Genomic DNA, 24,116 nt, shown 5'->3' on the forward strand with positions numbered 1-24,116 from the left:
GGGGCGGGGAGTGAGGGCTTCTTTCGGGGGGGAGGGAGCGGAGATCGGGGGACTCAGCAGTGCCCTCCCGAGCGGCGGCCGGTGTCCCCGCGGCGCCGGGCTGCCGAGCCGAGGAGCCGCGGCGGCCGTGGCTGTTGCATGTGTGGCTGCTGGATGCGGAGGCGGCGGCGGCGGTGGCGGCGGCGGCGGCAGCAGCGGCAGGATGTTAGGGCAGCAGCAGCAGCAGCAGCAGCAACTCTACTCGTCGGCCGCGCTCCTGACCGGCGAGCGGAGCCGGCTCCTCACCTGCTACGTGCAGGACTACCTCGAGTGTGTGGAGTCGCTGCCCCACGACATGCAGAGGAACGTGTCCGTGCTGCGGGAGCTGGACAACAAATATCAAGGTAGGGGCCGCGGCTCCTCCACCCCGACTCGGGGCCCGGGCACGGTCGCTCGGAGCCTGCCCCAGGGAAAGTGCCACTTTTCCAGCTCACCCCGAGTGTACACAGTGTGTGTGGGGGTCTGGCATGTGGGACCCGGGGCAGCGGGCCCCCGCAGGTGGGGTTCGCGGCCCTCCCCCTTCCCCCGCTGCGGACTTCTTGTGTGGGGGGGTTTGAGGGTGGAAGGGAGCGGTGGCCGCCCGTCAGCCCCCGCTGCAGACCCAGCGGCTGTAGCCGCTGTGAAGACGAAATCAGCCATTTTTAAGCAGCAAGCTCATTTGTTCCGGGTGTTCGCCCGCCGGGTGCCGCAGACCCCTCGGCGCCCCGGCCCGGGGAGCGTGCAGCCGGGCGGTGGAGGGACGGGTGCCTTGGGGAGTGAGCGGCCGGCCGCGGCCGGACTCCCGCGGGCCCACAGGGCCGGGCTTCCTTCAGCCCAGCCCGCCTCAGGCCCCCACCCCCTGAGCGCAGATGCACTGGAACGTGCTGGGGGGGAGGGGGCGAGGGCGGACTGCGAAGGCGGCCTCCGGGGAGGTCCCTCCCCCGGCGGTCCGGAGCTCCGGGCTCGGGAATCGAGTCTTCCCCCGTCTCCCGCCCCAGGGAAAGTTCCGGGCCGCAGCCTTTCCCGGCAGCTACAGCCGAAGGGTTGAAAGGCTAGGGGGCTCCCCATGGGGGAGCCGAGGGGTGTGTGTGTATGTGTGTGTCTCTGTGTGTGGGGCGAGGAGGACCCCTACCCCCGCCTGGGGGCGGGGCTTGCAAGGTGACGTAGATGTGGGCGGGGCGCGGGCACGCGCGCTCCCGCCCGTCCGGAAAATGGCTCGTCGAGGGCAGGCTCGGGCGGCTGTGCAGGACGTTAGCTCGCCCTCGGCGCAGTCAGCGTTGGGATTCGGGACACGTTTGTCTGTGAATTTTCGACTCCACCTCCCCCCCCCGCCCCAATCACTCAAATCACGACAGAAATACAGTCAGCCTCCGGGACCGTCGCCGATCCCGGCACCGCGTAGGTTCCGGGCCCTGCGTCACTTCCGGGTCCCCTAAGGGTGTGAGCTGGTTGACTGGGCAACCGCCTGGCGTCCCTCAACGCCGGAGTCCCTCCTCCGCCGAGTTTAAATGCTGTGGCAAAAGCCGCCCTTTGTCGTCAGACCCAGACAGCTAGGACAGGGAATCGACTTTTCTTACAGAGCGTGTTATTTGTTATTTGTCATTGGTGACCCTTTCACCTGCAACTGCAAGGGGAGGAGTTAACTTAAATGGGGAGCCGTTTGCGGTTAATAATCCCGAATCAAGCAACCGACCTTGGACCTGATGTGAAATCAGCCCTCTGAACTTTAAAAAGATAACTTCTTGGACCCATTCTCAGTTTTTCGACCCGTCGCTAATCCTACAATTTAGTGTCTTAACGCATTTCTGGGGTGGTATTTTGGGGCCTGCAGCCTGATAGAATATTTAGTTGTCTCTGTGTCTTGTTTTTTAACCTATTAAAAAACAGTTTAAAGGCAGTTTATTTCTGCCTTTTGAATCCATATTGACAGGACTGGTCTCTTTTGGGGTGGGGGAAGTGATTAATACAGATTACTTACTGGTTGTCAGTTGCTGCACTGCGTTCAGAACATTATCCCATTTAATCTTCACAGCTCAATGAAGTAAACATTCATTTTTCAGACAAATTTAAATTTACAAGGAGTTTGAGTAACTTGTCCAATTAAGCGGGGAATGTTTGACTCCACAGCGGGGCTTCTTCAGGTGCACATGGTCGTTTCTAAAGTATTTAAATCTTTTTTTTTTTTTTTTTAATGCTCTCCAAAGGTGTTTTCTATAGACATGGAGCACATACCTGAATTGTAACCTAAAAATATTACATGTGTGCCTAAGAGTTGTATGTGGAACCTTTTTAGTTTTCCAATGATAACTCTGAAGTTTGTAAAACTTGGATGCTTTTACATTTCTTTAAAGACCTGTTTGAGTTCACAGAAGTTAAGATACTTTAATTTGAATTGGCGAGCGATAATTTGTTATAGGAAATATGCAGTCTTGACCATGTAGATTTGACCACGTGAGAAACAGTATTGGGCCTTGAAAGACTGCTAAGTCGCTTCAGTCGTGTCCGACTCTGTGTGACCCCATAGACAGCAGCCCACCAGGCTCCCCCGTCCCTGGGATTCTCTAGGCAAGAACACTGGAGTGGGTTGCCATTTCCTTCTCCAATGCATGAAAGTGAAAAGTGAAAGTGAAGTCGCTCAGTCATGTCGGACTTTTAGCGACCCCATGGACTGCAGCCTACCAGGCTCCTCCCTCCATGGAATTTTCCAGGCAAGAGTACTGGAGTGGGGTGCCATTGAGAGATTATAAAAAGTTGTAGCTCCCTTAAGACTATCAGATCAGATCAGTCGCTCAGTCGTGTCGGCTCTTTGCGACCCCATGAATCGCAGCACGCCAGGCCTCCCTGTCCATCACCAACTCCCGGAGTTCACTGAGACTCACTTCCATGGAGTCAGTGATGCCCTCCAGCCATCTCATCCTCTGTCGTCCCCTTCTCCTCCTGCCCCTAATCCCTCCCAGCATCAGAGTCTTTTCCAATGAGTCAACTCTTCGCATGAGGTTCGTTTCAAAAGTAATACAAAAACAGTGATCTAGTTTCACTCTATGCACATGCTTCCTAAGCTCAACTTTCAGTTTTCTGTTAGCTTTGTATACTTGTGTGTTTTTGATTTTTCATGTCTTTAATTTCTTTGCTAGTTCTTAAGTATTTTCTGCTTTTTTATTTCATATTTACAGTAATAGTGATATAAGTTATTTAGACAGTCAAATTTTTTTCCTATTTCATACATTTTCAGAAATTACTGAAGAACCCTAAAAGTAGACTTAAAAACTTTTAAAGATAGAGGAATGAAGAAAACAATTGCATAATTGAATGAAGTATTTATTATGTGTGTGTTAGTCACTCAGTCGTATCTGACCCTTTGGGATGTCAAGGACTGTATCCTGTCAGTTTCCTCTGTCCATGGAATTCTCCAGGCAAGAAAACTGGAATGGGTTGCCATTTCCTTCTCCAGGGGATCTTCCTGACCCAGGGATTGAACCCAGGTCTCCTGCATTGCAGGCAGAATCTACCGTTTGAGCTATCAGGGAAGCCCAGTTTATTATGGGGTATTGTTATTAGAGAACCTCAATTTTTGTTCCGGTATTCTTGTTCATAATTTCCTTCATAATCAAAAGTTATTTACACCTTTGAGCTAAAATTTCGAATTTAATATCCAGTGCCTTCCATGCAGGTGTGTAGAATGTGCTTAAAGGGTAGAGCCAAACTGACAGGTATGGTGCAGTTCAAAGTCTAGGGTGGTTACCTGTTGAGTTTCAGTGTCTTCACATGCAGAAGTGGTGGCTTGCTCACAGGATTGTGATCATGAGAAAGTTGCATGGAAGGGACTCAGTGAGTGTTAGTGGCCTTTCTTCCGTCACTATGTAATTAAGGTGTCTTGCAAAGGTGAATTTTTACCTCATATATAGTATCTGTGTTACTATAATTAGCTTCTAATTCCTGATTATTGGATAAGGCTGCCTTTATTTTTTAAACTTCAATTTTTGTGTGTCTGAGGGGAAAATATAGAACTTTTTTTTCCTGGAAGAAAGTTGAGTTCTAAAGAAATCCACTTACATACCTAGCTGGGAAAATGAGCAAGATGTGAACATTATTTAAAAATACTCTGTGCGGGTGTGAGTACCCTCAGACATGTGGGGGCACATTGTCCAGTAAATAGTTGTCCTTTGTGTGAGTACCTACAGTTTCCAAGGAGGTTCTATTTCATAAGTTGTGTTGAATACATGCTCTATGTTACCTTACTTGGAGACACCCCCCAATGTATGTTACTCATCTAACATTTTTGTTCTTGTCGTTAGAGTAATGACATTAGAAGATAAAACAGTGATATGGCATGTGGTGTGATAAATTCCAAGTTAATTTTTGTTTTTGCGCTGTTTCTAAGAACTCTTTCAGGTAGCATTGTATCTCATAAGAACAAGAAAGGACAGATTTGAATAAGACACTTATGTAAATTTGGTGACATCTGGAACTATATTTTCAGATTTTTGTATGTCTTCTAATGACTCAGCCATTTTTAGTTGATTTAAGTGTATCCCACATTCTCTAAAGTACCTAAATCAGCAGATCAAAAAACTGAGGACCAAATGCTGAGTTATCTACAAAAGCACAGTGACCCATTGCTGACTTAACTATAATTTTGTTAATAGCTTAGTCAGTTGATGCCAGAACCTGAACCTAAACCTGTTCTGGAAATAGTTTGATTTTCAGCGTCTCCCATGTGATGCAATAAAAGAGCCATTCAAGCGAATATCATGGAAAGCTAAGAGTTATTTGTGTCTGCTTTGCTTAATCTCCAGGGGATGATCTGAAAGTCGAGGTAGAGAGTGCCTCTGGGGCCATGTAGCAAGTCACGGATTGAACTGTCTAGCCTAGTCCCGGTGAAAGACTTATTTTTAATTAGCCACACATCTTTTGTCCTTTCTAGTGTAGATTAATGAATATTAGGGAGGGCTCATTCTTTTTATTAGCTTATTTCTAAAAGTACTTTCATGTTGGATAATGTGTGGTCTTGGTAAGGACAATAAAATGTTTTTACTGTATTCATACTATGCAGGAATGTGGTTTTATGGTTGAGTTCTTTTTTTTTTTTTTTTTGAGTTCTTTCTTACTGTACCAGTTCTGGGAAAAATAACTAACTTGAAAAATGTTATATGTGCCAACGTGCATTTTCTTTTTTTTCTGATTTTTTTCTTTTCTTTTTTTAGAAACATTAAAGGAAATTGATGATGTCTATGAAAAATATAAGAAAGAAGATGATTCAAACCAGAAAAAACGCCTCCAGCAGCATCTCCAGAGGGCATTAATCAATAGTCAAGAACTGGGAGATGAAAAAATTCAAATTGTCACACAGATGCTCGAATTGGTGGAAAACCGGGCAAGGCAAATGGAGCTCCACTCCCAGTGTTTTCAAGATCCAGCCGAAAGTGAGCGAGCTGCGGATAAAGCGAAGATGGACTCCAGCCAACCAGAACGGTCTTCCAGAAGGCCCCGCCGGCAGCGGACCAGTGAAAGCCGCGACCTGTGCCACATGACGAACGGGATCGAGGACTGTGACGATCAGCCCCCCAAAGAAAAGAAATCCAAGTCCGCCAAGAAAAAGAAACGCTCCAAGGCCAAGCAGGAAAGAGAAGCTTCCCCCGTCGAGTTTGCAATAGATCCCAACGAACCTACATACTGTTTATGTAACCAAGTGTCTTACGGGGAAATGATCGGATGTGACAATGAACAGTGTCCAATCGAATGGTTTCACTTTTCGTGTGTTTCACTTACCTATAAACCAAAGGGGAAATGGTATTGCCCAAAGTGCAGGGGAGATAATGAGAAAACAATGGACAAAAGTACTGAAAAGACAAAGAAGGAAAGAAGATCGAGGTAGTTAAAGGCCATCCACATTTTAAAGGGTTGTCTTTTATATAATGCTTTCAGAATTTACTTTCAGAAAATGTTTTAGGGTAAATGCATAAGACTATGCAATAATTTTTAATCATTAGTATTAATGGTGTATTAAAAGTTGTTGTACTTTGTCTGTGACCTTAATTTTCTGCACTGAATTACCAAATATTTTAAACCAGGTAGTCTTCAGATCGCCTGATGAAAGGAGCAGGGACTAGAAAAGGGTGGCTTGAACATGATAAAAACTTCACACACCATGCCTATTTCATCTTCACTGAAACTGCAATGCTAATTTGGGGGGAAACACCAAAGTTTTGCTAGCATTTTAGTTCTGTGTGCTTAAAAAAGTTTAGATACAGTTGAGAGTTCTCTGTAAGCCTTCAGGTTATCTTGGATAATTTAAAATATGAACACTATACCATTCAGAGCTTCTTTCTCCCTGGCCCCATTTACACATACACTTGTTGATCTCTAGTCTTCCAAGAATTTAAGGAACTAGAGATAAGAATTTGGGATTCCATGTGGAATAATGTGCTCTTATCGGAGTATTTGCTGCTGTATTTTCCATAGTAGCGTTTTGATACACTGTCAGTAGCCAGTTTATAAATACCTTGCTGCTGCTTCACAGCTACATTGAGTCTAGTGCTTCATAAGGGAGTTGTTTTGTTTTAATTGAGGCTGGTAGGAGCAATTAGAATACCAAAAATGCTGCCATGGGCTTGTATTGGCAAAATTTGGGTTATGCAGTATCATGGTTCAAGGCGCTTGAGCAATTTTAAAGAAGCATCTTTGTTAAGTATTTTTCATGTTGACCCATGGCTGGGATGCCTGGTCACAGGCCTATCAGCGGGAAAAAGGTGTATACTAGTCTTTAAATATTGCCTTTATGTCAAACAGTAGTTTAAGTAGTTTTGCTAGTGGCTGTAGTTTGTTTCTGTCCCAATCAGAAATTATATATTATTTTAAGTAATAGTGTATTTACTTTCTTAACTTTCTGGAATTGGTGCTGTTTGGTGTCTTCATGTTTAATGAACTAATTTCATTATAACAATGCAATTAATAATGTATTTGTAAATTGAATTTTCCAAGATTAATATTTTAAGGGTGAGCATCTTGATGGATACATATCCATATATTTGGAGAATTTTTGGTTTTTCAGGGGTGGGGGCAGTGGATTGAGTAGTCCTTAAATCTATGTGTAACATACTTTTTAGTCCTCATTTCTTCCTAATCTGATGATCTGAATTCTTTTTGATTAACATGTGAAAAATCCTGTTTGCTTGTTTGGAAAAAAGAAAAAAAAAAGAAAAAAGTGTTTTTCTCTTCTAGTTCTCCTGTGTGACTTTTAGGCATAACGTTTCAGCTCATCTGGGTGTCAGGCTGCTCATCTGTAGTATGCAGTTGCCTTAAGTATCTCTGTGGTTCTTTTGAAATCTATAGAGTATTTTCTATTGTAGTAATGGGCTGCCCTGGTGGTTCAGAAGGTAAAGAATCCGCCTGCAATATAGGAGACTCAGGTTTGATCCTTGAGTCGGGAAGATCCCCTGGAGGAGGAAATGGCAACCCACTCCAGTATTCTTGCCTTGAAAATCCCAGGGAAATCCCATTCACAGAGGAGCCTGGTGGGCTACAGTCCATGGGGTCACAAAGAGTCAGACACAATTGAGCAACTAACACTCAGGGATTTAAATAATCAACTTGTTTTTCACTAATTTTGTCCTTCATTCTGAGGTATGAGGACAGTTCAAAGGTGAGCTTAGAGATGGGTAAACACACAGTATTTGATTAGCTTCTGTCCTAAGGATATTTTGATTGATGACTACAGTTGATTATGTTGAGCAAGAAATATTGAATTGTGGAGAAATCCTTTTCTCTTCAGAGATACAGCATTTTGTCTTAGTGATTATGTCCTTGTGACCCGGATAGAGCTGCCTACCTGCCACTGTTGAAAACAGCAGTATGTGCAAAGCCCCCCAAAACTCGCAGGTGTGACTCATAGAGGTCAACACTTCTGTGCATCAATTTGCCTCAGCATGTGGGGGAAAAGAAGAACCTACAAATTGAAGTCTCCAAATTTGGATTAAGCTTGACAGGAAAAGCAACGGAAAGTCCTGAAAGGTGTGTTCTCTTTCAGACCCAATGTTTGAAACACTTATTTTTATGAATTTCTTTTTTGTTTTCTGTACCACACAGGAAATAGAAGCCTTAAGTTTGTATAACATTATGACTGGCATTACTTTTTTTAAGTAGCAGATTTCATATACTATTTCAGTGCATGCTTACCAACTCATAGTATGTACCAATGGTTCGCCAACTTGTCTCACATTGGTATTAACCTCAGGAGCTTCACAAAATACTGATACTTGGGGCCCACCCTTAGCAGTTGTGATTTAACTCATCTGTTATTAAATGTAGTTTTAATATTACAATTTTTAAGACCCCTAATGTACAGAAAAGTAGAGCCTCTGCCATGCTATGAAACTCTGGGCCGATTGAAAACCGCTAGTGGATTCTCTGCATCTAGGTTTGTGTGCCTGAAGCACAGGTAAGTGTGGATACATACCTGGGAGTTTTGTCCCTGGACCGTAAAGTTCCACCAACAATACTTGAAGAATCAGTATTTGGGTGCTTCTAGTTTTCTCAATAGTGATTATTAAAAAAAGAAACAGTTCCTATTCATGGACCAGACAGTCTAGGGGCGAAGGGATATATATATATGATATACACATATATATCATATATGTATATATATAAAGAGAGAGTATAGATAGTTCCAGGTACTGGGAATAAAGTGGGCTTCCCTGGCTCAGAGGAAAAGAAACCACCTGCTGTTTGAGGAGACGTGAGTTTGATCCGTGGGTCGGGAGGATCCCCTGGAGAAGGAAATGGCAACCCACTCCTGGGAGATCTTGCTTGGGAGATCCCATGGACAGATGAACCCGACAGGCTATACAGTCTGTGGGGTCACAAAGAGCCGGACAGGACTTAGTGACTTGAGCACCTACACACTGGTGTTAGATCCCAAGAGGAAAGGACAGTAAGGAGATGGAAAATGAGTAGAAAGGGAGGTGAGTCTTATGTGGTTAAAGACAGTCTCTAAGGAAGTGATCGTTAAGCTGAGACCAGAAATAAGGAAGTGAGGCAGGCAAAGAATTTTAGAGGAGGGAGAAATGGAACAGGCATGTCAGTTTGACTAGAGCATTTGATGCAATGGGGGAGGGCCTTCCTGGTAGCCATGGTAGAAAATGTGTGCAAATTTATCACAGGGAGCCTTGGTGAAGATAGGGAGATACAGGAGACAGGTCCTTCTGCCAAAAATTTTACTGGCTTAGACTAGGGTGGGAACAGTGGAGGTGGTGGTGGGTGGTAGGACTCTGTGTTTAAAGGTACAGGTGTTCGGAGCACTTTGGCCCAGAAGCATGACTCGAGTGTTGGGCTTGAGAGATCTAGATTTATGTTTTGCACTTTCGTTTGAGGTGCCTGATAGAATTCTAGTGAGATTCCATCATGGAGTTGGGGGGCTGACGCTAGGGGAAGATACGGGAAATTAAACATTGGGGAGTTTGCCTAGGAAGGGAGTTTAAAGTCATGTGACTGAAATCACTCATGGAAATACATCAGTGCTGCTCAAATTTTAACAAACTTGTGAGTCATCTAATTTGCTGCAAATGCAGATCCCGACTCAGTAGGCCTGGCGTGGGGCCTGAGATCCTACATTTCTAGATCCTACAAACTCCTAGGTGGACACTGCTAGTTCAGGAACCCACATTTTGAGTATCGACCATGTACATCCAGAAAAGGGAGGCGTGGACCTGCCTGACGGTACCACAGTGTTTGAAAGGGGCCAGCCAAAGGAGACTCCAAGTTCTGGGTGAGAGAAACCGGAAACATAACGACACCAGAAACAAAAGTGAGGAAAGTGTTTCAGGAAAGGAGTGATCTTTCAAGTGTTTATCAAGTTAGGTGAGGACTGAGAACTCATGGTTAGGTGGGGGAGACTGTTAAGTTTAACAGGCTGCAGGGTTTGGGGTGAAGGCTTGGCTGGGATAAATTGGGCCAGCTCCATTACTTTTTGGGGGAGCCAAGCTCCGGGGCAGGTGAAACTTCTAGCCCAGGGATCAAATGTACACCCCTGGCATTAGAAGCACGGAGTCCTAACCACTGGACTTTACCAGGGAAGTCCGGAGCAGAAGATTGCAGCAGAGCCAGCAACTCCAGTTCTCACATCAAGGGAATAGCAGTGGGATGAGGGGCCGGGCAGCTCAGGGAGGGTTCTAACTGAAGGAGACAGCCACATGATTATGTGCTATATGGAATACTGCATTAGAAGGGGACAGATGAGACCTCTGGAGAGCAGCGGGTTACTGCAGGCGTGGAGTCCGAGTGGGCAGGCAGGAAGGAGCGAGAGCTAAGACTGTGAGGGCTTAGCCTCAGGCCCAGGGAAAGTGCCAGCTAAGGCGCAGAAGGGAGGGTGGTATTTTTGCTCATTAATTCAAATATCTATTGCATACCCATTAAGGTGGTGATGGTTTAGTCACTAAGTCGTATCTGACTCTCTGCGACCCCTGGACTGTAGCCCGCCTGGCTCCTCTGTTCTTGGGGTTCTCCAGACAAAAATACTAGAGTGGGTAGCCATTCCCTCCTCCAAGGGATCTTCCTGACCCAGGCATCGAACCCAGGTCTCCTGCATCACAGGCAGATTCTTTACTGACTGCATACCTGTTGTACCTGTACTGTATTTACAAGGCACTATTTTCAGTACTAAGGATTTCCCTGGTGGCTCAGACGGTAAAGCGTCTGTCTACAATGTGGGAGACCTGGGTTCGATCCCTGGGTAGGGAACATCTCCTGGAGAGGGAAATGGCAACCCGCTCCAGTACTCTTGCCTGGAGAATCCCATGGATGGAGGAGCCTGGTGGGCTACAGTCCATGGGGTCTGTACTGAGGCTAAAGCATTTTCAGTACTGAGGCTAAAGCAGTGACTGGAATGATAAGTCTGTAAAGCTAGAGGTGCTTAAGTTCTGGAGTGAATGGGCATCAGTGCAGAGAGCTTGCTAGATTTAGTCCTGGGAAAATGGGATTGTCCTCACAGCTTCCGTGTTGCCCCTGAAGAGCTGAGACGGGAAAGGTAGTGGAAGTCTGCAGGCATTGGTGGGAGGTGTGTGTCAGCTCTCACTGGGGAGACAGGGCAGGTGATTGGGCCCAGAGTGCTGGTTGGAGCACAAGGGCAACTGGAGTCTCTGGTCGTAACCTTCAGATGAACTCATTTTGTTGCCTGGATGCAGATGTGACAAAAGAGGTGGACAGGAGAAATGAAAATTTCAAAATCTCTGCACAGTGGGTGGTTTAGTCGCTAAGTCGTGTCTGACTCTTGCGACCCCATGGACTGTAGCTCACCAGGCTCCTCTGCCCATGGGATTCTCCCGGCGAGGATACTGGAGTGGGTTGCAATTTCCTTCACCAGAGGATCTTCCCGCCCCAGAGACTGAACCCAGGTCTCCTGCATTGAAGGCAGATTCTTTACCTACTTAGTTATGAGGGAATCCCTCTGCACAGTAGGCACTTGGGAAAATGGCACCCCCCCCCCATCCTTTTATATACCCACAGGTGGCTTCCTCTGAGAAATCTGTCTTCCTCTCTCCCACCTGAAATAAGAGGAGCAATTGGTATTAATAAACTCCACAGCCCTTCATCCCTTAAATCAAGTCCTTAGGGTTTGATATCACTCAAAATCTATTTTAAGTAAACTACAAGTTATCTCGAAATTGCTAGGTTGCCTAAACTCGACATCAGTTAGAGAAACCAAACCTCCTTTGCTGCTGCTGTTCAGTCGCTCAGTCGTGTCTGACTCTGTGACCCCATGGACTGTAGCCCGCCAGGCTCCTCTGTCCATGGGATTTCCCAGGCAAGAAGACTGGAGTGGGTTGCTGTTTCCTTCTCCAGGGGATCTTCCCCACCCAGGGATCAAACCCTGGTCTCCTGCTGGGCAGGCAAATTCCTTACTGATCAGAGCCACTTGAGGAGCCCACAGCATGCAGCCAGGGCTCTGGACCGGACTCCTGCTGTGGGCTCCTCTGGGATCCCCGTCAGGTCACCTGTCCTTGGCTTGCAGTTTGCTCAGCTGTAAAATGAGTGAAGAAATGGTTATCTTGAAAATGTGGTTATTGTTATCCATGCCTCAGCATTACTCGTAGGAGAGAATTTTGGTCACAAAGTTCTCTAACTGGTTAGTTCACTAACTAGTTTATAATATAGCAGGATTTCTTGTTTTGGCCATGCCACAGGCAGGATCTTAGTTCCCCAAGCAGTGATGGAACCCACGCCCCCTGCAATGGACTCACAGAGTCCTAACCACTGGCCCGCCAGGGAGGTCCTAAAATAACAGCTTTTAATCCATGTATATGGTTCAGTTCAGTTCAGTTGCTCAGTTGTGTCTGACTCTTTGCGACCCCATGGACTGCAGCACACCAGGCCTCCCTGTCCATCACCAGTTCCTGGAGTTTACTCAAACTCATGTCCATCGAGTCGGTGATGCCATCCAACCATCTCATCCTGTTATCCCCTTCTCCTCCCCAGCATCAGGGTCTTTTCAAATGAGTCAGCTCTTCGCATCAGGTGGCCAAAAGATTGGAGTTTCAGCTTCAGCGTCAGTCCTTCCAATGAATATTCAGGACTGATTTTCTTTAGGACGGACTGGTTGGATCTCCTTGCAGTCCAAGGGACTCTCAAGAACCAGGACCTTTTAAGCAGCATTTTCTAAACAGCAGACACTAGAATGAGCCTGATATGTTTTTGCCATTTCCATAAACCATTCTAATTTTGTGTTTCAGTGTCTATTTACTCTATATTTTTCTTGTAAGAAAACAAAAAGACTCACTTGTGATGTCAATTTATTTTTAAAAGGTAAATGGAAAATTAGTATTGTTTTCTATGAGTGAAACACTATAAAATATAATGAAAACAAAGCTGTGTTATTAAACTCCAGCTCGATAGTATTACCTGTGAAAGCAGAGGCCCAAATCACCCCTCTGTTTTGGGACCTTTTTCTGTTTTTTTTTTTAACGTGGATTTTTTTCTTCCCTGTTCTTGACTGTCTTCAGATAGCAGCATTTTGCTATATACTTGGCTTTGAACAGCAAGATCGAATTATTTGACCAGGGCCCTTAGCTTATTTTTACAGGGACACTAATCTTAAAAACTCCCCACATATAAATGGTGGTGTCGGGCCAACTGGCTGGCTTTCCCCAGGGGCTCAGATTTTCGATGCGTGATAGAGGCTGATGGCCTCAGTGGGAAGCAGTGCTTTTGGTACTGAGAGGAGAACTTGCTGTTTTACTTACCAAGGTTGTAACTTGGTAGCAGATAATCCCAAGCCTTGAAAACAGACGGTTTTGTGCTTTTGTGCCTTCCCGAAACATAACATCCTCCAAATGGCAGAAAGTTTCTTCACGGGTTTTTAGAGCGTGTTTGCCTTTTGGCTTTTGTAAATTCATATTTCCTATCAATTTGAAATTCTCACAGATTTACTGATTGTAAACTCTGGCAAAATAGTAATTGAAAAGTTACTCAGTTTTGACTACAAAAAATTTGTAATAGCTTTGGGTCCGAATTCATGGTGCCTACATATTGCCCCGAGTATTTTCTACACCCACATCAGTTTCGTGTTACTTCAGGGTAATTCTGACTAAATTTAAGGTGTAATTTAGTGGAATTTTTCTAATTGTACCATGAAAAACAAAGAAGCTTCCAATGGCTGGTTAAGAGAAGAAAAAAATGATGAATCTAAAAGGAAAGGATCTAAATACTTTTCTTTCTACTTAACTCTTTATTAAAATTCATCTTAAGTAGATTTCTCTTTCCAGTAGTAGATTAAATTCTTAATTATCTGGAACTGAGATTTTAAAGCTTTCTTAAAAACGTCACTCTCACACCATTTGAAGATCTGAAACTAGGCATGGCTCCTTTTGAGCCGAGAGTACCTTTAGGATTGTGGAAAAGCACTTTTGTGCAGAGCTACTTTATGTGAGAGAGTTTGCGGTACCTTAACAAGCAGTTGGTTAATTTAGTGTGTTGTGAAATAGAAGCTAAAGGTGAATTTTACTTATCTACATGCAGGATTAAGGTAGATGATTTGTTGCGGGTTTTTGATTTGTTTTTACCAGATCCTTGAATCTTTGTTTTACTTGTAATGCTACACTGAGGTCAGTCCTTCTCAGGGTATAGGATGCAAATGGTAAGCTATAAAAGGGAGTATTATTGCACAAAATCGTTTGTAAATGGTCCCCAGGCATAAGCTGAGTGTCATTTGTTTCCTTAACATATTTTCCCATTTCAGACCTACCTTGTCCTGACTCTTGACATTAATAAGACAATTCAAAGATGATCTAAGTAGCCTGAAAAAATATTTTGCAAAATCATATCACATAGAACTGGAAGAGCATTCCTGTGGTAACTAAGCAACATCTTCTGTCTTGGGGGTGGGATTCTGCTCCAAACCAGAGTTTCTCAAAGTGTTCCATGGATCCTAGAGTGCTAATCTGCCCGACAAAGCTGGGGTAACCTGCATGTTATACCCCACTTCTTAGAGATTCTGGAGAAGGGAATGGCAACCCACTCCAGTATTCTTGCCTGAAGAATCTCATGGACAGAGGAGCCTGGCAGGCTACCGTCCATGAGATTGCAAAGAGTCGGACACGGCTTGTGTGTGTGTGTGTGTGTGTGTGTGTGTGTGTGTGTGTTTTGGCTGCACCATGCAACATATGGGATCTTAGTTTCCCCCACCAGGGATCGAACCCATGCCCCCTGCACCGGAAGCATGGAGTCTTAACACCTTGACTGCCTGCAAATTCTGAAAGGTACATATTAGAGGTTCTGAGAAATCTTGCCACTGTAATACCTACTCAAACTCATTACTTGCTTCCCCTATAATACCTACTCATATCCCAAGGAAGTAGGGGGCATTTCATACTTTTTGAGAATATTGCCCTAAACCATCCATCAAATATTCTGGATAATTGTACTGCATAGGGAGTTACACCCAAGCCTTGCCCTTGCAATATATCCTCAGTATTGATACCATTCACACCATTATTTAGGAGACATTAATCAGGGGTAGGAACTTACACGTTCTTTCTGTTAGGCACTAATACTTAATTGCGTGGAGGAAGTCTACATGTTTTAAGCCTTCCTAAATGAATCTGATGCAACAAATAACAATACTGTCTAAATAAGAATTATCTGTAGCCTGTTATCTCAACCTTGAAAATAATTTAACTTGTTCAGTTTCTTGATAAGTAGAACTGGCCTAGATTTCTTAGGTACACAGGGATTGTCGCCTTCCTATTTTAATCGGAGAAATGCTAGAAGAAACTACTTTTAATAATCTTGTATCCATTTCTGGAAAAACGTGGACAAAGGGCCAGTAATACTGAAGATCTGAACTGAGCTGCCTTTTATATTACCACATGGCTCAGGTAGCCGTGAGACCTGAACTCTGGCTTATTACAAAACATTAAGCAGAGAGTTCCCTGTGCTACAGAGCAGGTTCTTGTTGGTTATCTGTTTTACATACTGCAGGGTGAACGCATCAGTCAAACTCCCAATCTACAGTACGTTTGCTATTTCTTTTTACATACCATCACGAGAGAGGAGGTTCCTTTCACATTAGGAACAGATGAACAGGTCTGTTTTTCCACAGGTCTGACTCCTCTCCCATGATAAGGGGCAAAGCCTTGTTTGTAGTATCAAAAGTTATTTTGCTGCTGCGCTAAGTTCAACCATGGTGTGCACAGCATGTCATAAATTATGCACCGGTTATATGGCTGAGTTCATTATCCTCCCTCTTAAAATAGGCGGTCGTTCCCAAACAATTAGCACTTAATTATGTGTCTATTTTGTTTCTTAATTGTTCCATATGTTGGGATTTTATTTCTCCACCACACTACATGCCTCTGGATGGCAGAGATCAGGACTTAAACTTTTTGGAACTCCCAACACAGCAATCCCAAGTCTGTCGTAATGCATGCTGTCGCTGGCAGGCTTGGTGTTTTAAGAGAATGTTGATAGAACAAGTATCAACTAATTCTGGAAAAACGGGCAATTTCTCTATAGTACAAAGAGTATGTGCTTGTTATCTGGCAAACCAACAATGAAATCGTTGGGTAACAGTTGAAAGATAAGGAAAATAGCTTCTCACCCTTGTAAAGTCGCAGCACCAAGTATGTTTCAAGGAAACCACTGGATTGTGTGTATCATAGTCATCGGTCTTTCTGCTATAAACAGCTAAATCCATTCTCAATTCTGTCTCTCAGACGCCCCTTCTGTGCTCCATTGTTGAACATTCTCCCTCTCGCTTTTCTGCAGGAATGTTTATAGCATTCATTGGCTTTCATTATCCATCTGCTTTTCTAGCTCCTGGAAGATCTTCTGATTCCTAATTCAGAGACAGGAGAAAAAGCAGGGCTGTCAGAGCCAGGCAGACCTCAGTCCTAACCTAGGCTCTGACCATTTGCTGGCTATACATGTCTTAGCCATTCTGTCTTCAACTATTAAAATATAGGAATATTAATATTACATCTCAGGGTTAATTGTGACAATTGAAAGAAATACGATTCTCATCTACATTCTAATCGAGCTGGTACCCAACAGATGTAAGATTCCCTCACTTTCTATCTCTGTGAAAACATACAAAATAATATTGCAATGATGATAACTAATAGTTCATTTCTACTGTGTCACTAGAATTAGGCTAGAAACTTGAGTCTTTTGTGGAGTATGCACTGTTGAATTCAACATTATCACTTAATCCTGTTTCTTCTCCTTTCTGCTGGCCTACGTAAGCCTTTGTTTTCTATGAAGCTAGAGATTTTCGATAGCTCAGAGAGCTCTTGATGCTGATGAAAACCGTTACATCCTGTTCCTATCTTGTAATTACGAAACCTCTCATCTCACCAACTGGATTCTTTCTGAAGCACCCTTTCCATTATCTCTCTGCTCTCATCGTGAGTTTATGGCTCTTCAGTCTACATCAGACTGAGGGATTAACCCCCAATTTCCCAGCTCCACAGTCAGCCCTCCAACCAAAGTTCTTGCTGTGTTTTGGGTCATGCCCGGCAGCATGTGGGATCTTAGTTCCTCAACCAGGGATCAAACTCATGTCCCTTGCATTGGGAGCAAAGAGTCTTAACCACCAGACGACCAGGGAAGTGCCCCAACCAACATCTTATTAGGAGAGTCTGCCTTCTCTTTCTTTTTTTTTTTAAATTTAAATTTATTTATTTTAATTGGAGGCTAAATAGTTTACAATATTGTATTGGTTTTGCCATACATCAACATGAATCCGCTACGGGTGTACACGTGCTCCCCATCCTGAACCCCCCTCCCACCTCCCTCCCCGTACCATCCCTCTGGGTCATCCCAGTGCACCAGCTCCAAGCATCCTGTATCCTGCATTGAACCTGGACTGGTGATTAATTTCTTATATGATATTATACATGTTTCAATGCCATTCTCCTAAATCATCCCCCCCCCCGCCTCCCACAGAGTCCAAACTGCTTTCTCTTTCTAACTCTCCATTTGTGATCTCTCTCCATCTTGCCCACTTCTGGTCATAGACACTTCCATATCTCATTCCTGATTTATTTTATGTAAACTTGGTTTATGCATTTCCATTGTTCAAATAAGAATTCTTTCCTCACCTTCCTTCATCTAAATCCTACACTTCCATTAAGGTCAAATTTTAAGTCCATAGAACCTTCCAAAGTCAACCAAACTTCAAAACTATATAATTAATATTTATTTTGCTTCAAAAGAGTTTTTTCCCAGGTTATATCTCCTCAAACACTACGGATTATAATCCTTCAAGGAAAAGGAAATTATATTCGACTACTCTAATGTTTCTCTCCAACTCTGAGCCTATTCAGACCTTGTGGAAACAGTAGGCACTTAATAAGTACAGAAGTATATCACTGTTACAGTAACCAGTAAGCCCTGGGACTCTCCACCCCAAAAACTTTTTGAACACCAAAAAATTTCAACTCTGGTCTGTGAAGAAACTCTTGTTTAGTTGATATATAGTAAATGTAGGGTAGTTTTGTTTTTAAATGCATGCATATTTAAAAGCCAGCCTACTCAAGAAGATTCTGAGTTTGCAATCAAAGCTACATAAAGGATGAAAAAAACTGTGGATAGTTTAATAAGAATCATGTAGTGAAGAAAGGAGATAATTATGCCCAGAGTTTTGTCTCCAGACTGTTGAATGGTTACTTTCCTGAATGTGACCTTTTTGTCTTTGGGAAGATAACATGATTTTGCGTATGAATATACACTTTGAGCAAGATAAGAGAGCAACATTTAACTAATAATTTTTTTGTAAGCACCACCATTGTTCCTCGTATCTTAAAAAAGCATGTATCAATCAAAACCACTATGAGGTACCATTTCACGCCAGTCAGAATGGCTGCGATCCAAAAGTCTACAAGCAATAAATGCTGGAGAGGGTGTGGAGAAAAGGGAACTCTCTTACACTGTTGGTGGGAATGCAGACTAGTACAGCCACTATGGAGAACAGTGTGGAGATTCCTTAAAAAACTGGAAATAGAACTGCCTTATGACCCAGCAATCCCACTGCTGGGCATACACACTGAGGAAACCAGAAAGGAAAGAGACACGTGTACCCCAATGTTCATCGCAGCACCGTTTGTAATAGCCAGGACATGGAAGCAACCTAGATGCCCATCAGCAGATGAATGGATAAGAAAGCTGTGGTACATATACACAATGGAGTACTACTCAGCCATTAAAAAGAATACATTTGAATCAGTTCTAATGAGGTGGATGAAACTGGAGCCTATTATACAGAGTGAAGTAAGCCAGAAAGAAAAACACCAATACAGTATACTAACACATATATATGGAATTTAGAAAGATGGTAACAATAACCCTGTGTACGAGACAGCAAAAGAGACACCGATGTATAGATCAGTCTTATGGACTCTGTGGGAGAGGGAGAGGGTGGGGAGATTTGGGAGAATAGCATTGAAACATGTATAATATCATGTATGAAACGAGTTGCCAGTCCAGGTTCGATGCACGGTACTGGGTGCTTGGGGCTGGTGCACTGGGATGACCCAGAGGGAGGGTAGGGGAGGGAGGAGGGAGGAGGGTTCAGGATGGGGAACGCGGGTATACCTGTGGCGGATTCATTTCGATATTTGGCAAAACTAATACAATATTGTAAAGTTTAAAAATAAAATAAAATTAAAATAAATAAATAAATAAAAATAAAAAAATAAAAATAAAAGCTGCTTTAAAAAAAAAGCATGTATCATTCTAAGTATAAATACATTATTTAGTTTATTTTTAATATAATTATAAAGCACAGTATCATATAGCATACCCTCTTATGCATGCTGACTTTTATAAGTTGATGGGACAACAGTTAATGAATATCTGGTAAGAGGCTAAAGAAAACAAAATAGTTGTTACCTGGAATCTTCTTGGAGCTCACTATTTCAGGTATATATATATATATATTTTTTTTTCAGATTATTTTCCCTTATAGATTTTTATAAAATATTGATTATAGATCTCTGTGCTGTACAGTAGGTCCTTGTTGGTTATCTATGTTATATAGAGTAGTATGTGTGTGTTAATCCCCAAATCTTAATTTATTCCCACTCCCGCCCTGGATTTTTTATTTTCATTTTATTTATTTATAGGAACTCCTGTTAACTTTTTTTTTTTTTTTAATTTTGGCCACACCCGGGGGGATGTGAACGCTAGTTCCCAGAACCAGGGATGAACTCTGGGCCCCCTGCATTGGAAGCTGTAGTCTTAACCTTTGGACCACCAAGGAAGTCCCTCAGGCTTTTTATTTTGAAATGACTATCCTCTAGCTCCAAAGAGTTGGCATTTTGCCACCAGCCTGTCTTTAGACCTCAAAAGCTATTCTAATGCTTATCTTGTCTCCTAGACTCAACATTTTTCTCTTTTCAGATATCATTGCCAAGAAGCCCTCAATTTCAAACGAGTCAGTGACCCAGTAAATTACCTAATGCAGCCTGTAGCTCCAATAAGCAATCGCTGGTACCGGCTCAGAATACTCAAGTGGAAAATATCACTTGGGGCAGGTGACGACCAAGGACTTGGAAATGAGGGAAATAACAAAACTTCCAAGGGATCCAAAGAGAAATATGCAGATCTCTTTGATGAAACTCAGGCTGGTTGAAGACCCCAACAATACAAGACAAGGTGTTTGCTTTTCTGAACACGAGTCACTGTTTCTTAGCAGAGACGGCTCAAAACAGCAGTCAGATCAGAATGGTTCACAGTGGTGGTATCATCCATGAACCAGATGCAGAGTCTACCTGGCAGGTGTCCCCATCAGTTAAAAAGATGAACGAATCAGGCAATTAATACCTAATGTCATAAACATTTAAATCATAACTTCCCTTTCTCTGAATCTATGGTAATCAAAAACTATTCTATGATTTGGTTTCTCAAATCCACAGAGAAAATAAGAGCTACATGAACTCTAGGCCTACTTGTCAGTAATATTTCTTATTGAAATGAATAAATTCAAATTTTGATTAATATCATTTGTTGCCTTGTCAGGCTTTCCCCCCAAATCTGATCAAACCTGGCACACTGACTCACTTTAGTTTCTAAATTCCAAAAAGCTGTGGGCTGCCTTGGAAATTCACTTGATCATTTCTTCATTCGATTGAATATTTTTGGAAGCTTCTTAAAGCCCAACTACTGTGCTTAGGAATATTGCTTTGAGCAAAACTGATGTGATACTGACAAAGAGCTTTCAACCCAATAGGTATAATAACGCATGACAGGGCTTTCTTGGTAGCAATGTTTTCTAAAAAAAGGAAACTTTTGAGTCTAGAAGAAATGATTAGATTCAGGAAGGCTTTCTGGAGTAGACAATACGTAAATAGAGACTGGAATTAAGAATTAGAAGATCACAGAGGAAAAGAGGGAAGGGGAAGCCAGATGAGGGCAATAGAGAGAAGTTGTTAGGCGGGGCATTTTATTTTTAAATTATTTTTTAATCTGAATTTTTTAATCGAAGTATAGCTGATTTATATCATTGTGTTAGTTTCTGGTGCATAGCAAAGTGCATGAAATCCCATTTGCAGCTCCATGAATGGACCTAGAGATTATCATACCAAGCGAAGTTAACTCAGAAAGAGAAAAACAAATATCATTTATTAGTGCATATATGGAATCTGGAAAAATGGTACAGATGAACTTATTTATGGGGCAGGAATAGAGATGCAGATGTGGAGAACAGACATGTGGGGAAGGGGAGGGTGGGACAAACTGGGAGAGTAGCATTGATATATATACACCACCATGTATAAAAAGTCGCTCAGTCATGTCCGACTCTTGCTACCTGATGGACTGTAGCTCACCAGGCTCCTCTGTCCATGGGATTTTCCAGGCAAGAATGCTGGAGTGGGTTGCCATGTCTTTCTTCAAGAGATCTTCCCAACCCAGGGATCAAACTCAGGTCTCCTGCACTGCAGGCAGATTCTTTACCAACTGAGCTACCAGGGATTTCCCAGGGAGAGGATATGTGTATACACATAGCTGATGCACTTTGTTGTACAGCAGAAACTAACACCATGTTTCTCTTCTCACCTTTGTAGCCAGATTTCTTGATGGATGTGTATAGATCAGCTGCCATCACATCCATGAAGCTTATGTCAGGGTCCGTAGGGACCTTGATATTATTTCCTACTCGTTTTACCCCATTTAGGAGTACCATTGATACCAGGGCTATTTCTTTTAACACTATCATCCTTTGGCATTAATTATCAGGACTCCTTGAGTCTTTATCCTTAGCGCTGTTCTCTTTCCATATTCTTCTGGGTAAATCTCAGCTTTTCCAGTATCTTTAATTGCTATCTATATGCCAGTGACCCCCAAATTGACTTCTCCAAGCCTCTCTTCTCAACTCTAGATTTACTTCTCCACTTGAATATCACGAACATTTCTCAAATTCACCATGTCCAAGACTGAGTTTGTTGTCTTCCTGCTCAAAGCAGATCCGTTTCCTATATTTTCTACCTTCATGATTAGAATCACCAAGCAGGTTACACAAGCAAGAACCTACATGTCATCCTCAATCTCTCATTTGTCATTATCTTCCAAATGTAATACAACACACTTCCACTAAACTTCTAAATAGTGGATTTTTCCCTCCAGTGTCAAACACTAGTCTAAACAACATCTAAGGAACCTTGGTGAAACCAGGGAGCATACAAATTTTTTGAGGTCTCCTTCTCTCAAAAATACCCTTCTACCTTCCCTTTAACTAGTATGCTAAAGGTTATCAGTTTCCATAGGATCTAAGAATGAACCATGGGATAACGATCAAGTCATTGCCTAATGACTTTATATTATGAACATTTATACATGAGTACTTAAATTATGAGCAGAATGAAAAATTATAAGCCTATAATAGCTAAATCCTTGCATTATTCATTGGTTACATTCTGCTTAAATTATATTCCGAATAAGGCTGACATTTGAAAAAATGAGAGTATAAGGGACAACAATTCATTATTAAGTGGTAAGTGATATGAATTGTAAAAGATGAAAATAAGCTGAAAATTGTACACAGAGCAGATTTTTTTTTTTAATGGAAAGCACCGATGAATGGAACTTGAGTGCAATATCCTATTTTACATATTCTCAATTTAACACTAAGAAAAACATAAATACTAAATGAAAACTTAGTACAAAGCAAATTCAAATGAGAAAAAAATATTTTCAAAGTGGCTTCATCAGGCAATGCTAGTACAATATACAGCAATGAAAACAATTAAATTAGTCTTTTCCAATCTCAAAGTGCTCTCTTGGAGACAAGCTATCAAATGTGAGGGAGTATTTTTAACACGAAAAAACCCTCTCTCTCCCCAAAGTACAGCCTGGCGACCAAACACTCTGCAATATTGCGCTGAGTGGCCAACCCTGAGTAACCATGACAACAGCCTCTGGAAAGGTTAGCACCGTGCCTCTTAGGGAAAAAATGTAGTTCAAGGTCAAACTCTATGTTTGTGAAGAAGCCAGATCCTATTCCTCTCACAAAGTTGTCACTGAACAGCTGCCAAAATTTGAGCCTCCCTTGGCCAAATGGCTCTGCTGGCTCCCTTTTGTGGGTCCCACCAGGACTGCCCATGTCTGTTCCTTCTATCTTAGATAAGTGGGGTTCCTCCATTTCCAGGCAAGTCCAGAGTTGGGGTGGCAGCCTTGAAACCCTCTCACTTCCTCCATCCTGGGTCCTGGTGCAGGGTGAACAGGCTCTGGTTGCAACCCTTCTTCCTGAAGGCCGGATCAAATCTACCAGGAGGTGAGAAGGAACTATCTCCTATGCGTCCTTCCGAGTCATCTCTCCGTGGTCTCTAAATGGATCTCCCTATCAGAAAATGTTTTGAGCATGTATCCCCGATATGTTCAAGTTGACCCTTGAACAAGTAGGTTTGAACTGCAAGTGTTCACTTATACATGGAATTTTTTCAACAAATACATGCTACCTGATCCCTGGTGGAGTCTCTGGAGGCAGACTAGTGACTGGGAAGTTATCCAGGGATTTTCGACTGAGTGGAAGGTGGACAGAGGCTTCCCAGGTGGCGCTAGTGGTAAAGAGCCTGCCTGCCAATGCAGGAGACATAAGAGATGCAGGTTCTATCCCTGGGTTGGGAAGATCCCCTGGAGAAGGGCATGGCAACCCACTCCAGTATTCTTGCCTGGAGAATCCCATGGACAGAGGAGCCTGGTGGGCTATAATCCATAGGGTCGCAGAGTTGGATGTGACCAAAGAGACTTAGCAGGCATGGAGGGGAGTGGTTACACCTCTAATCCCAAGTTGCTCAAGGATTAATCATATTTACTTCTAAATTATAGATACGATACTATGCTAACTGTTATATATTAAACTTCAGTGAAGCTTAATGTTTTCCTTTTTTAGAAAATGGAGAGCTAATATTTTCTTCCTACTCTTCAGCAGACCGTGTTATACACCTCATAGAATCCTTTTGCTGCTCTTTGAAGATCTTTGGGGTTCATGTTCACCAGAGTTACCATTCTGAAACTCACATAAATCTCTCCCTGCTTAAAATCCTTTAGCCGCACCACACTCAGGATAAAGTCCAAATTCCTTGACATGCCTTTGAGAGCCAGTGTGGCTTTTT

The 24,116-nt window shown here is 42.9% G+C and overlaps 1 protein-coding gene across 2 annotated transcripts; it reads left to right on the plus strand.

Annotated features, from left to right (window-relative positions):
* Positions 1-23: 23 nt before the first annotated feature.
* Positions 24-7,238, plus strand: ING2 (inhibitor of growth family member 2). Of its 2 annotated transcripts, none has more exons than XM_061404129.1 (2): positions 24-383; positions 5,223-6,041. In XM_061404129.1, exons 1-2 carry the CDS (start codon positions 203-205, stop codon positions 5,891-5,893), a joined length of 852 nt encoding a protein of 283 aa, XP_061260113.1. In that variant the 5' UTR covers positions 24-202; the 3' UTR covers positions 5,894-6,041. The 2 variants fall into 2 exon arrangements, with proteins under 2 accessions (XP_061260113.1, XP_061260112.1); XM_061404128.1 differs by lacking the exon at positions 24-383 and adding an exon at positions 798-1,416 and having other exon boundaries at positions 5,223-7,238.
* The last annotated feature ends 16,878 nt before the right edge of the window (positions 7,239-24,116 follow it).

This window comes from Bos javanicus, chromosome 27, assembly GCF_032452875.1.
Source record: "Bos javanicus breed banteng chromosome 27, ARS-OSU_banteng_1.0, whole genome shotgun sequence".
In the NCBI taxonomy this organism is placed as follows: Eukaryota; Metazoa; Chordata; class Mammalia; order Artiodactyla; family Bovidae; genus Bos; species Bos javanicus.